Source organism: Bos taurus, chromosome 13 (genome assembly GCF_002263795.3).
Source record: "Bos taurus isolate L1 Dominette 01449 registration number 42190680 breed Hereford chromosome 13, ARS-UCD2.0, whole genome shotgun sequence".
NCBI lineage: Eukaryota > Metazoa > Chordata > Mammalia > Artiodactyla > Bovidae > Bos > Bos taurus.
The window spans coordinates 26582198-26597950 of NC_037340.1; the positions used below are offsets into that span (position 1 = coordinate 26582198).

General features: G+C 38.0%; 1 protein-coding gene across 5 annotated transcripts in view; it reads left to right on the plus strand.

Annotated features, from left to right (window-relative positions):
* MYO3A (myosin IIIA) overlaps nucleotides 1-15753 on the plus strand; it is a 169853-nt gene that overhangs the window by 90523 nt on the left and 63577 nt on the right. For all 5 annotated transcript variants that reach the window (XM_059892920.1, XM_059892919.1, XM_025000993.2 and 2 more), the window contains exons 16-19: nucleotides 3798-3896; nucleotides 3995-4109; nucleotides 10502-10628; nucleotides 15241-15451. In XM_059892920.1, coding sequence (XP_059748903.1) covers nucleotides 3798-3896; nucleotides 3995-4109; nucleotides 10502-10628; nucleotides 15241-15451 — 552 coding nt within the window. The remainder of the gene's footprint in view (nucleotides 1-3797; nucleotides 3897-3994; nucleotides 4110-10501; nucleotides 10629-15240; nucleotides 15452-15753) is intronic.

Sequence of the window (15753 nt, forward strand, 5' to 3'; positions counted from 1 at the left end):
CTTGCAGTCAAAAATTTACAAATAACTTTGTCTTTCCCCAAATGTAACTAGTAATAGTCTCCTGTGAACCAGACGATAACCTAAACAGTCAATTAATGTGTATTTTGTTAAAGTATACGTACTGAGTCTTACAATAAGGTAAGTTAGAGGAAAGAAAATGTTATTAAGAAAACTATAAGGAAGAGAAAATATATTGAAAGTACTGTACTGTATCTACTGATGCCGTGAAGTTCCTGTTGTCTCTTTACAAGATGAATCATCTCTCAATACCTATGTCAGTATTGTCTTAGATGATACTTTCAATGTTATCCTAGCACTGGACATCAAAAAGGAAAAGATAATGTGAAAAATGAATTCATATTTACTAATTGCTTCACAGTAGCATAGCTGATATACTAATGAATGAATCTTATTCTTTTTAAGAATCTTATAAATATTAGGGCAGACAGTATTACAGTCATATTCATCATACAGTATTGGAAACATTGGTACAGTAAAAAAAAAAAAAAAAAAAGCACTTGGTGATGATAGGCTGATATGCAATATCTCCAGTTACGAGAGAGAGGCATGCTGCATGGTCATGTAATTCTTTGAGAGCAGAGTGATAAAATAATAAGAAAAGTAACACATGGTTAGTTTTATGTTAACTGTCACCACCCCCTGTATGCCTGGGTAAAGATAAGTTCTCCACTTCATCTTGCACAAGATAATCTACACACATTTTTTTTATATTGGAAAAATTTGCACATAATTTTCCATCATTCATATAATCCATGTAAATGGACCCAGGAAGTTCAAACCTGCATTGTTCAAGCTGCCTTATCTGGTGACTTGCTGAGCCTGGGGTTTGCTCCCAGGCCATTCTGACCTGGGTATCACTAATCATATGAGTTAAGGCAGGACATGAGATGGGTAATCTTTGGAGATACCCATGAGATGGGTAATCTTTTTTTCCTGTTCCTTTAATTCTGTAATGGTTTATCTACTGAAGGTCAGTATATTTCCTATATCATCTCCAGCTCTTATCAAATTACAGTCCTCAGTAAATGTAAACTGGTAATTAACAAGAACACCACCAATTGTGGGTATCTATACTTATGAGTCACTCTGCTAATTGTGTACCGTGTCATTTACGTGTTAAAGGTATGACACATAGAGCAATCAATGTGATTTCATTAGAACAAAGCAAACTAAATTATATGCTGTGCCTGTCTTAGAGGAGTTTTGTTATTTTGTGGTAAGAAGAGACCAGAAGTGCGCTTTCAGTTTTGTTCTAACCTTGCTCGTGTACAACACAGTTGTTCATCATAGCGTTACTGGTGACTGCCACAAATGATGGCTGGAGGCGTAGAAGGTATGAACACAGTCAGCTCTAAAGGGTGCGGCCATCCTCAGGTCAGCATCTGGGCCTGTGGACGCCTCTTTTTTTGAAACGCTCACCTGTCTTTGCTTTCATGACTGAACTTATCTCTGAGTTTTTCCTCTCTGACTTAGATTCATCCATCCATTCCCAAAATGTATACCTAGCAAAAGTTTGTTCTTGGAGTGTTTCTTTCTCTGAATATTCTCAGGCTTAGCGATTTCTTCTGACATCATGGCCTCAATGGATAGCTGTATGTGATTGACAGCAGAAGATGTGTGTCTTGCTGTGTCCCAAGTTCATATTTTTCATTTCCAACAACCTGCTTTCATCTCAAATTCAATTGAATACAGGCATACTTCAGACATATTTGTGGCTTTGGTTCCAGCCCACTGCAATAAGGTGAATATCACAGAAAAGCAAGTCACATGAATTTTTCAGTCTGTTGGTGCATACAAAAGTTATGTTTACAGTATGTTGTAGTTTATTATGTGTGCAATAGCATTATGTCTAAAAAAAAAATACACATATCTTAATTTAAAATGTTTTATTGCCAAAACATGCTAGCCATCATCCAAGCCTTCAGTTCAGTCATTCAGTCCTGTCTGATTTTTTGCCACCCCCATGGACTGTGGCACACCAGACTTCCTTGTTCATCACCAACTCCTGAAGCTTGCTCAAACTCATGTCCATTGAGTCAGTGATGCCATCCAACCATCTCATCCTCTCTTGACCCTTCTCCTCTTGCCTTCAGTCTTTCTCGACATTCGTTGGTTATTTTCCAATGAGTCAGTTCTTCACATCAGCTGGCCAAAGTATTGGGGCTTCAGCATCAGTCCTTCCAGTGAATATTCAGGGCTGATTTCCTTCAGCCAGTTATAATTTTTTGTCAGGTGGAGGATCTTGCCTCCATATTGATAGCTGCTGATGGATCAAGTTGGTGGCTGCTGAAGACTGAGGTGTCTGTGGCAACATATTACCAATGAAGTTTGCCTCTTTGATTGACTGTTCCTTTCATGAACGATTCCTCTGCGGCCTGCGATGCTGTTTGACAGCATTTTGCCCACAGTGGAACTTCTTTCAACACTGGAGTCAGTCCTCTCAAACCCTGTTGCTGTTTTATCAACTCCCTTTATGTCATATTCGAAATCTTTTGTTGTCATTTCAACAGTCTTCACAGCATCTTCACCAGTAGATTCCATCTTAAGAAACCACTTTCTTTGCTCATCCATAAGAAGCAACTCTCTAGCCATTCCAGTTTTATCCTGAGACTGTAACATCTCCATCACATCTCCAGGCTCCACTTCTCATTCTCTTGCTATTTCTACCACATCTGCAGTTGCTTCCTCCACTGAAGTCTGGAACCCCTCAATCATCCATTAGGGTCAGAATCAACTTCTTCCAAATTCCTGTTAATTTTGATATTTGGCTTCTTCCCATGAGTCATGAATGTTCCTAATGAAATCTAGAATGGTGAGTCCTTTCCAGAAGGTTTTCAATTGACTTTACCCAGATCCATCAAAGGAATCACTATCTATGGTAGGCATAGCCTCACAAAATATATTTCTTAAATAATAAGACTTGAACGTCAACATTACTTCTTGATCCATGGGCTGCAGAGTGGATGCTGTGTTAGCAGGTATGAAAACACCATTAATCTCATTGTACATCTCCATCAGAGCTTTTGGGTGACCAGGTGCCTTGTCCATGAGCTTTCATAGTTTGGAAGAAATTTTTTTTTCTGAGCAGTAGGTCTTCAATGCCTCATTGTAACCCACATTCCTTAATTGTGCTATTATAGAGCCGTGGAAATGCTGATTATCCAGAGAACCGCAGAGTTGTGGAACTTGAGATTCATAAGGAACAGATTTCTCTTGCAAGAGAGAAAACTGAGCCCCAGAAAGACAGGGTAGAGAGGTGGTTAATGACATGGGCTTTGAAATCAAACAGCCCTGGTGAAATCCAGTTTGGCCATCAACTCTGTGACCTGAGGGGAGATTAGTATCCCCTCTAAGCATCAGTTTCTTTGTATGTGAAATGAGGGGGTTAAGGCAGGTGACTAAGATCATGTAGCACTCACCACCACCTGGCATGCTCTATTCATTACTACTTTGTTCCCACTGGCATGCAAACTTTAAGAAGTCAGGGCATTTTGACTGTTTGCTCCTGCTGTATCCCCAATGCCTAGAAAAGGCCTGGTGGGCCCACAAATATGTACTGAATGATTCATACAAAGCGCTTAGCAGAGTCTGTAATTCAATGACAGTTGTAGTTGAAAATACTAAAGATAGTCGCAGCCACAGAAGGCCAAAATCCAGTATTCCAGGAAACCCTCCATGGCACTCACAGTTGTTCTGATAATTGTATCACCAAAAAACTTTAGCAATTAATAAGTGTTCTTACGAACCACCATCCTGAAAATGTCTTATCTTTTCAGTGGAGAAAAAAACTTTCATATTTTTTATTACATCTATACTGGTTTAGCTGAAAAGAAGAAATTAGCCCATTATAAATTGCCAGAAGACAAGCCTCCCAGGTAACTTAGCAGCTTGAACTTTTATAAATAATACTTCTACTTTTCACTAAATTTTAGATTCTCACCTATCCTTTGGGATTCCCCCCCCCCACCCCCAGATACCTGCAGAATGACCACATCAGAACAATACAGGACATGATGAATAATAGTTTCTATAAATCCCAATATGAATTAATTGAGCAGTGTTTCAAAGTCATCGGTTTTACAATGGAGGTGAGTATGGAAGACGTTTAAACTTTTAAGCGTCTTTTTGTCATCACTTATGGTAAGAGTTAGCATTTATAGAGTGGTCCACATGCCAGACATTGTGCTCAGTGAATTATATGGATAATTTTTTTAATTACTGAAATGACCTTATGAAATAATGATTATGATTTTTATCTCATACTTGAGGAAACTGTGGCCTTGAGATATAATTGAACTTGGTTTTGTTCTTAATCTTTTATTTTATATACATTTACCTCTCCCGCATATATATAAAATTTTATGTAAATACATAAATGTGATCATGTCACACTTTTTTTAGTGCAGTGTTTTCTTCTTACAGCTTTATGAAGATGTTATTCATATACCATACAAGTCAGCCATTTAAAACTGTACATTTTAATGACTCAATACAACCACAGAGGTGTGCATCCTTCTCCATAATCACTTTGAGAATATTTTCATGTTCTGAATTTTTACCCGCAAGGAAACCTGCTCGTGATTGGCAGTTCCTCCTCATTCGCACCCCACCTCTGCCTCTGTCACCCTCGATCTGCTTATTCTGTACATTTCACATGACTCGAGCGATGCATTATGTCCCCCTTTGTGGTCAGCTTCTCTCATTTGACATGATGTCTGCAAGGCCCATCCATGTTGTAGCATGTGTCAGTATTTCCCCGCCTTTCGTTGAGGTGTGCTGTTGCATTGTGTTTATATGCCTCATGTTATTTACCCATTCGTGACGTGATGGGCATTTGGGTCAGTGCCATTTTTCAGCTATAATGGATCATGCTGCTGTGATCATCCATGTCCAAGTTTTTATGTGACATGAGCTTTTGCTTCTCTTTGGTGTCTATCGAGGAATGGAAGAGCCAGGTTACAGAGCAACACTATGTTTAACCTTTTGAGGAACTTACCAGACTATAAGCAGCTGCACTATTTTTCAATTCAGTAGGTAGGTTTGGACTTCTCTCCATCTTCCCCAGCACTTACTACTATCTGGTTCTAGCCAGTCTCGTGGGTGTGATATGGTATGTGGGCTTGATTTACATTTCCCTAAAGACTTATGGGAGAAGGCAATGGCACCCCACTCCAGTACTCTTGCCTGGAAAATCCCATGGATAGAGGAGTCTGGTAGGCTGCAGTCCATGGGGTCGCTAAGAGTTGGACACGACCGAGCAACTTCACTCTCACTTTTCACTTTCATGCATTGGAGAAGGAAATGGCAACCCAATCCAGTGTTGTTGCCTTGAGAATCCCAGGGACCGGGGGAGCCTGGTGGGCTGCCATCAATGGGGTCGCACAGAGTCGGACACGACTGAAGCAACTTAGCAGCAGCAGCAGCAAGGCTTATGATGCTGAGGTTCTATTTCATGCACTTGTTGGTCATTTATCATTTATATATCTTCTTTAAAGAGGCATCTGTTCACATTCTTTGCTGATTTTTAATTAAGTTCTTTTTATTATTGAGTTGTAAGAATTATTTATGTTGTAGATACAAGTGTCTTACATGATTTGCACGAATTTTCTGTTTTGTTGTCTTTTATTTTCTTGATGGCACCTTTTGAAGCACATTATTTGTATTATTGATCTTATTAAAAAATTTTTTTTATTAATGTATGAATTTGGTTTCTTGTTTTTTTTTTTAACGAGAATGCTTAGTTTCTCTATTCATGTTCCTTACTTGATAATGAAAGCATTTAAGGCTATGACTTTATCCTTGAGTAATAAAGATTTCTTTCTGTGTCCTAGGTTGTATTTTCAAAATTTTTATAACAAAGTATCTTGTTTAATAGGGACTCCTGAAGGCTTTTAGAGAAGCTTTCAGACTCTGCTCTTAGCAGCTTACTTGTAGTTTGCTGTGTTGATTCAGTTCTGTGATAAGAATACTTCACTATAAATGCTAATCAGGCTTTTAGATGAACTCTTGCAGCAAAGTAGTGTGAATTTGTTGGATTTTAATTTCATTTTCATAAATGACACTCCTACAACTTGAAACTGTTCATGTATCTGCTTAAGAAGTTTACTGAAATTTCTTGGGTTATCAAATCTCTACTAAGAGCCTGAGCTAAAAATAATACCTAATTCTTTTCCAAAACTTTGGAAAGTTTTATCAGCAGGATATAAAATGTAGAGATGCTGATGGAAGTGAAACGTGATGAGAATCATTCAAATTATGTGCAGTGATATTATTGAATCTAATTTTGTAGCATGTTTGTCAGGAAGTGCTGACTCCCTTCTAAAATAGAAGGCTGTCAACAGTAGCCTTTCATCCATTTGATACATTTGCTCACCCCCAAATAATTATTTCAGAGCTGTACCTGGGGACTTCCCTGGCCATCCAGTACTTTCCAATGCAAAGGGGTGTGGGTTCCATCCCTCCTTGGGAATCTAAGCTCTTACATGCCTTGAGGCCAAAGAACCAAAAGATAAAACAGAAACAATATTGTAACAAATTAAATAAAGACTTTTAAAATGACCCACATCAAAGAAATCTCAACATAAAAACCCTGCTGTACCTGTTCTTTGCATAGGGCAAAGTTTGCTGCTAAGTGCGTTTTCTCAAATGCGGAGCCTCTTCTGTTGGCAGTTCTGATGACAGATCTTGACTTCTTTTGGAAAGTCTTTGGCTCCACCTTGGGTATCCTAGCTGCAGGCCTGAGGGGAAGTATTTTTAAGAACCTTGACCTTAAGGAATGGGGTGTGATCTCTGCCAACTTGATTGAGGTTGGAGAAGGACACATGAATGGCTTTTCTTTTCCTAACTTGAAATTGGGGCCTTCTCTTCAGAAGAGGTTTAGGTAAATCAGGATAATCCTTTTCCATCAGGAAATGTTTCAACTTTTAGGGTTAATTTTTCTGATGTGGCCTTTCTCCATAACCAAGAAGAATTCAGATGTGATGTGGGGGGTGGCGGGGGGGACTCCCTACCAGGCTGCTTTTACAGCCCCAGAATTTAGAGTCCCCCTTGAGTTCTGAAATACATTGCTTCTATGTTTCTAGGTGAATGAGCCTGTTGTGGGAAGGAGTGGGTGAGAGCTGTGGGAGCTGTAGGGGACCTGGAAGGCTGTTTTCAGGATCAACCAAGGAGAAACGGCTCCTCTGGAGACCAGAGAAGAATCATTACCATGACTTTCCCAAAGAGTTTTCAGTTTATGCCAGAAGATTAAGAGCTAAATGGACAAGAGGAAAACATACTGTAGACTTATTGACAAGCTAGAATTGAATGCATCCTTAGGTAAATACTTTACTTACAGGAAACCTTGGGCTGAAGTTGAATAACTTTTTGGTTTGGAAGTAGAGGCTCTAGCTCAGCCATATTTATTTTGGATAATTCATTCTTTCCAAAGATTCATGGACTTTGCCTGGAACTTTGACTGTCCACTCTATAAACTGCAGCACAAATCAGGAAACAGTGGTTCTGTGATCTCTAGGCAGAAAGGAGATGATTGGAGACTTTCCCTCTGTTGATGCATTCAATAGCTTTTAGGCTATGAAATGGAAAAAAGAATTCATTTTTAAGATTTCTGAGGGTTTTTAGGGAAGCTTGCTGACTTTGCTCTTAGCTGTAATGTTTTAAAATGAAAAACTTTCTACAGGTGCGACAGATGCATGTTTCTTAAAGGACCAGTGCATAAATCTCATTCTTCTACTGTACCTTCTCAAAAGAAAGAAAAAGAAGGAGGAGGAGGGGAATAAGCAGAAGTAGCAGCCAAGGTTAACAGAGTGATTACATTGATACGTAAGGACAGGACAGTTTGCTTGATCAATTACAGCCTTTGCTGGAGATTTGGGACAAAAATGATGAGGACAGAATGGAGTTGAACAATTGAGAGAGTACTAAGATTATAGAACTCACTGTGGATATTTCATGTGAAGAGTGGTGTGGTTTGTGCCCTTTTGTAACCATGAGGTCTGGGTAGTGGACATCATATGACACTAAAAACTGTGCTGTCAACCTTACCTGACTACCTTTTGGGAACAATACTAATCTGACCTGAACATTTGGAGTTAGAGATGATCCTGATAAACACATTTCCTAATAAAATAAGCATTTTTATTACTAGTGAAATTAGTGTATTTATATGTGGTTCGAGGACTTATAGGTGGACAGTCCCTGACTGGGAAGGCATGAATTTCAGCCATTTTCCAAATGACATGTGGCTGCCACCCAGAGATTTCAGACAAGCCATGAGAGACATTCCAGGTGATTCCACATGCCCACCCTGTTCCAGGCTTAGTCCAATTCTTTGTGACCCTATGAACTGTAGCCTGCCAGGCTCCTCTATCCAGGGGATTCTTCAGGTAGGAATACTGAAGTGGGTTGCCATTTCTTCCTCCAAGAGATCTTCCTTACCCAGGGATCGAACCTGCGTCTCTTTTGTTTCCTGAATTGGCAGTCAGGTTCTTTACCACTAGCTCCACCTGGGATGCCCCTCCCCTCTCCCAACCTCCCCAGAACTGTGCCATCACCCACAGCTTGTAAGTATGGAGACAAGTCAGTTTAAGCAGTAGGGGGTATCCTGGCGCTTAAAGCAGAAGAGGATGCAATGAATAAAGAAAAAAAGCAGTGTCCACTCTTGTCTCCAATCTTTGGTCATAATATGAATGTAGCAAGTGGTCGATGCCCCTTTGGACTGTGGTCTGGCTCTGTTGGTTGCCTGGTTAGGGGGAAACAGAAGAGGTTAACTGGGTCTCAGAGCATCCTCCAGACTGGAAGCATGTTGTCCACCTAGCAAGCAGCTTCTGCCGCCAACCCAAAGCTGGGCTTCTTTGTAGCTCTCTTTCCTGCTTTGCATCATCAGAGGAACTTATCTTTTTACCAGTTCCTTCCCCCAGAGGTTGCTATCTTAGAAGCAGGGTATCAGTTTTAATTGGTTTATTGGTTTGTTTACTTCCAAGTCCGAGTCATTAGAGGCAGTGTTTCAGTTGTATTTGCCTCAACTGCTTTCCGTTGCCTGGCAGAGCAGTGTTTAGTCACATTACAAGGATACGAGTCTAGCAGTCAGCATCTAGTGACAAATATAATTCATTTATGTAAAACTGCAGGTTTCAGCTTAAACATATCAGTGTTTATTGAATATCCAAGCACACAGCTTAGGAGGAATGAAAATATAACATCTGTTTCTGGAGCTGAAGCACAATTACTGCTAAGTATTTTTGAAGATTTTTAGTCCAGTTCAAGGTGACCCTCCTAGAAGGTACTGCTCTCCCACCTAGAAGCAGAGCCTCCAAGAGTTAACAAGACAGACTGTCCTGGATGGGACAGAGTGGAATTAAACTGAGTGGGTGTTCACTTCCTTTTTATCCCACTCCTGATTTTTTTTATGTAATCTCACTGGTTTTTTTGGATGTGTCCTTTGTCCGTAGCTGCTTCAACTTCATCTTGAAAAGAGGCAACTTGCAAAATAAAATTAAATGGCTTGATTTTCATATCCTGTAAGCACAGCTTGCTGCCTTTCACAATTTTGGTGACTCTCCAATAGAGAGAATGTTTCTCTCTCTCTCTCCCTGTTTCCTTCTGTCTCTGTCCTGATCTTTCTCTGATTGGTGTTGACAGCACCCATGGTGTATGTGTCCCTTTAAATATCCCTGGGATTTAGTTTACTTATGCATTTGTGATTCAGCACACGCCAGGCAAATTGATAGGCGAATCAAAATAAAATATTCTCTAAAAACAGCACAAATTAGAAAACTCTAAAACTTTTAAAAACACGTGATTCCCTAAGCCATTTTCTTGCCATAGCTTTAAAATAAATGATTAGTAGTTTTATGAGTCAACTCATTTAGAGGCAATTTTTATCATGTCGTGACAGGAATTTTATTTGTCTCCCTTTGCACAGAGTCATATGTCTTTTGTCAAAGATGAGAATGCCTTTTCTCCCCCCTGCTTTAAGTTTCCTTATATTTTTTATGACAGTCTAAAATCATAATATAGTACATTTTCTTTGGATTATCAGTTGTGGGCTTCCAAATGACAAAATAATATTTGTGAAGTAAATTTTAAAATATTTTAAAGCATCACACAAAGTGGTGAATTTCTATGAAACATTTTATTTTTAAAAATTGGTTTTAGTCAGAATGGGAGGGGCATGGAAGTCCCATTTAGTTAGTCATTTCATAATAATTTGAAAATAATAATTTGGTACCTAGTTGTCTTCATTCAACATTATAAAAAGTTACAGTTCTTGAACGTCGCAATTCAGCCAGCATTGATGATTTGAACAAAATGAGAGGACCAGGGAAGCCAGTTGGCTTCTCTTAGTTCGGCATCATCGTCCATGGGATGACCTTGTTATGCTGGAGCCTGTAGATACTTCCCTGGTCTGTCTGCAGCCACAGTCACTGCTTTGCTGTTCTCAAGGTGAGAGGGCTGCTAACCTTTCCATGCTGTATTTCAGCAACTTGGAAGTATATACAGTATACTGGCTGCAATCTTGAACGTTGGAAACATTGAATTTTCTTCTGTGGCAACTGAACACCAGATTGACAAGAGCCACATTTCGAATCATGCAGCTCTGGAGAACTGTGAGTTTTATTATCTTCCATTCAAAACTGAACTCCTAAGAAACATCTGATGACATGGTGAGAGTGTCACATCGGGGCAGTTGTATGTTTATGGAACCCTAAAAAAGAATACTCAGATTCAATTTGCATCAAGTGAAGTTTCCAGAGTCCACTGTTTAAAACAGATCTTCGTGTCTACAAATTAGCCAATTACTATAGGAAACATTTCTAAAGACTAGGCTTTCGTGACTATTTTAGGAGCTATTTACATTTCAGTGTAAAAGTACAGAAAACGTAATTAAGATTTAGCAAACTGATCTGAAAAAGAGTTGAAGTTGTTATTGTGTAAATTTGACATCTCTGTCATTTATAAGTAATAAAGATCTGAATATTTATTTTTGTACCGAATGGAGTTTTATACATATTCATCTTGGATTGGTTCATTTTGGAGTCATTTTCTATGCAAGTAAAGTACATCATGGTATTTGCTTCAAATCAACTTATATTGACTGAGTTTAATGAATTATTTCAGTAATTTAAAGTTTCTCACTGATACTGTCCTGTGGCAAACTTTTTTTTTTTAGAATATACCCTATTTTTATTTTTAATATTGGCATATGCCCCACAATTCCAGATCTGTTAAAGTTTCATTTGTAACCTGGGAAATATGATATAAAATTTAATTTACAGTAAGTCCCCTACATACAAACAAGTTCTGTTCCAAGAGTGCGTTTGTAAGTGCATTCTATTCATAATTCCATCAGAGTTATCTTCAGTTCAGTTCAGTTCAGTCGCTCAGTCGTGTCTGACTCTTTGCGATCCCATGAATTGCAGCACGCCAGGCTTCCCTGTCCATCACCAACTCCCGGAGTTCACCCAAACTCATGTCCATCGAGTTGGTGATGCCATCCAGCCATCTCATCCTGTCGTCCCCTTCTCTTCCTGCCCCCAATACCTCCCAGCATCAGAGTCTTTTCCAATGAGTCAACTCTTCGCATGAGGTGGCCAAAGTACTGGAGTTTCAGCTTTAGCATCATTCCTTCCAAAGAAATCCCAGGGCTGATCTCCTTTAGAATGGACTGGTTGGATCTCCTTGCAGTCCAAGGGACTCTCAAGAGTCTTCTCCAACACCACAGTTCAAAAGCATCAATTCTTCGGCGCTCAGCTTTCTTCACAGTCCAACTCTCACATTCATACATGACCACTGGAAAAAATCATAGCCTTGACGAGACAGACCTATGTTGACAAAGTAATGTCTCTGCTTTTGAAAATGCTATCTAGGTTGGCCATAACTTTCCTTCCAAAGAGTAAGCATCTTTTAATTTCATGGCTGCAGTCACCATATACTACATAAAAGCAAGCAAAAAATAAAACATTTTAAATCTTACAGTATGGTATCTTGAAAAATACAGCCGTACAGTACAGGAGGCATACATGAGTTGGCACTGAGTGAACAGGCAAGTAGAGTTACTGACTGGAGGAGGGAGATGAGCTGGGAGGCGGTAGGGATGAAGGATCATCAGCAATAGGAGACACAGGGCAAGCTGCAATTTCACTTATGCCTGATGTTGATGGCACAGGTTCTGGTTCCTTTCTGGAATCAGATGCAAGCTCCCATCTTTGAAAGCTTGCAACTTGAAGGTTCATATGTAGGAGACTTACTGTGTATATATTTTTTCTGATCTATACTTACTTATGAACAGAATGAGATGTTTTAGGGTGATTTCAGAGAGCTGAATGCCAAACCATCCTGGTCTGAACCTGTCCGCAGATCTTTATCATCTTCATCATACTGAGTCTGGAACCAGCTGGGTAATACAGCAGATGTGTCTGAGGTTGGCATGTAATGATGCAACCTGTCTGTCTTTTCCTATATAAAGAAAACTTAATTGGCCTATACAATATTAGGTTATCGGAAGTGGAAGGAGTAACCAGAAAACACCATGATAAAATTCAAACCTCACTGTCTGATCATATTTAGGTGACTTATCAGCACCAACAGAATGAGCTGCAATAAAGCTATGATGTAGATATAGTACATAAATTACCACCAAACTGAACAATGATTTTGATGATTGACAACCTATTTTTATAGAGCGGGAGATAGTCATATGGGTCACAAAGATTAATATTAATATAGTTAAAATGAATTAAACCACTTTCTGAAACAACCACTCATGGGAAACAGAAATTTTACTAATTTACATGAAAATGATTTATAGTTAAAGATACAAGGAATTATCTGCACATGAAGGCTGTGGCTCTGGATGGTTTTACAGGTGCACAGTTTCAGTCGGGCACCAGTTTTGTCCTTTCTCTTCTGTAACTCTCTCCCAAATATGGTCTCTTCTTTTTATCTCCATCATCATTATTCTCATCCAAGACATATCACCTCTCACCTAAACTGAATGACCACCCAGTGGTTCATTCCACCTTAATTCTTGAACTTTTACAGGCTGTTCTTCACAGTTCATTCAGAAATCACCTACCACATGTATTCATGGGATCTCTCAGTCTCCCTCTCCCGCTCCTTGCCCCTCTCCTTTTCCCCACCTCCCTCTATCTTCCCACTTGTACTTCTTGATTAGCTTCTCATTTCCTCTGGATGAAGACCATCAAGATGAGAACTTTGCCTTACAAGGTGTTCTACTTAGCAGTGTATCCCCAGGTAAAATGCCTGCCATGCAGTAGATGCTCAATAGATAAACATGTCAAATGAATGAATAATGGGGGAATAGAAACAACTGTACCAGTCTAAGTAGGAGACATTAATCAGAAACAGAGCTAAGTAGAATTACCGGAAAAGGCATTACAAATCACAAGGGAATTAGTGTTGTAGAGACAGGCAACTGCCTGACCATTTGAAAGACGAGGGGTTTGAATCCTTCTCACACACCACATACAAAGGGAATTCCAAATGTATATCAATATAAATGCAAATAAGTAAATATATAAGTGTACAGGACAAAATGCATTTATATAATCCTGAGATGAGAAAAGACTTGAAGGACTTTATGTGAGAAGATCACACGTAAGTTTTAAGTAGGTATTTGACTACATAAAAATTAAAAGTTTCACCCTAAAAGCAGGAAAATAAATTGCAATGAGATGAACATGAAGAAAAATACTTGCAATGTATATATCAAAGCATTATTCTCTTTAAACTTATAAATCTGTTAGGACAGATGAATATATCAATGAAAAAAGAGGCAGTTTACAAAGTAAGAACAAGTCACTAATAAAAATATGAAAAGAAGAAAGTATTCAGCTTTTCTAGGAACCAAGCACAAATTGAAAGAAGAAAACATTATTTTTAAAAATAATATAAATACAATATTGTAAAGTTAAAAAATAAAATAAAATTTAAAAAATGATAATCTCTGGAGTCTGTGATCTTGTATTGAAGTTATTTATCTTTCATTTAACTGAAATTGGTTCAGAGTTTTTGAAGAGCAGTAGTGTATCTCAACATTATATATATGTTTTACATATATATATATATACACACATACACTCAGAACCAACTACTAAATTTAGGCAATTTATGTTAAGAAAATAATACAAGACAGGAACACAGATTCATGCCCAAAATATTTATCCTCACATTCTTTACAATTGTGGCCATATGGAAGCAACCTAAGCATCTAACAATTTTAAAATTGATACATTAAGATATATGTCAGAATATTATGCAGCAAAATAAAATGATGCTAGAAAATACTATTCAACAAAATTGGAAATGCTTAAGATATTAAAATGTATGTGCAGAATAGTGGCAATAAACATGCCCAAGAGGAAAGAAACACAGAATGTTTTCTTTGAAGGTAGGGATTAGGCTCAACAATTTTAGCCACGTAGTCAAGAAATATCTTTTCCCAAGTGCTAAAAGTAAATTTAAAATATTCAAAATATTTTAAAAGGAGAACAACTAATTGGAGAAATTAGCCTATCTGTCATGTAATAGTTTGGTTAAGGATGTTTATTATGTTAAAAGTGAGTTTTGTTCACTGAGTTTAAGTATTATTCATTTAAAAGTTCTCTGATATTATCATTAAGAATTAAATATTCAGGCAGCAAGTTTTAACAAACTTTAGTCATTGACATATGTAACTGATAAGTAGTATGATAAACATGTATGAATGTTAAAATATTTTATGCTCCCTTGTTTCCATATTGTAAATGTTACTTAAAAGACATTTGTTTGCATATATCCCTTAAGTCTAGGTAACCTTACAATTAATTTCTGTATTTTGAAAATGTGTCTGTATAATCACATTCAAATGATACAGAAGTTTTCATTGTGTTTTTAAATTATTGAACATAACTTAGTGAAATTATGTTTGGCGTAACCTAAACAAGCACTGGCTTGTGCAGTCGGTTGCTCTGTCAGTCAGTTTGGTTTGGGTCGTGCCATGTTATACGACAGCCTGCAACCAACCAGTGTAGATAAGTGGAGAAAGATAATCAAGAAGAGACATAGAACTCTTATTGAATAGGAGCTTCTTTTTATATTATAAAACACTCACATGCTTATTTCGTGTCATTTAATTAAGACATTTTCATTCTCTGGGGACTGACTTCATTGTCATAAAGTCTTCTAACAACACCTGTTTATTTATTTATTTATTTTTAGCTGCTTCTTTGCTTTGCATTCAAGTAGATGAGCTGCAAGAAGCTCTCACCTCCCACTGTGTGGTCACTAGAGGAGAAACCATCATACGACCCAACACTGTAGAGAAGGCTACTGATGTCAGAGACGCAATGGCTAAAACTTTATATGGACGCTTATTTAGTTGGATAGTCAACCGCATTAATAGCTTACTGAAGCACGAGGCATCACCCAGGTAAAAATCTTCATAGAACATGCTCCCCAAATGTCAAGTGATGTAAATCTGCTTTCTAATTTACTGATTTTTCTATGAGTTCCTTTGAAGATGTTTCTAACTAGTATCATTTAATTATTAAAGTTACATTTCTAGTAGATCTGCTTTATTTCCTAATGATATACCACTTCACTGCACCATGTGACTGTAAAACTTTTAGAACTGCTGGAACAAAAACTGTAGCAATGTGAATAAACATAATAGAAAGTGATTTTTTTAGTGTGACTTCTTACTATCATTTTACATGTTCTTCTAATTAGAAG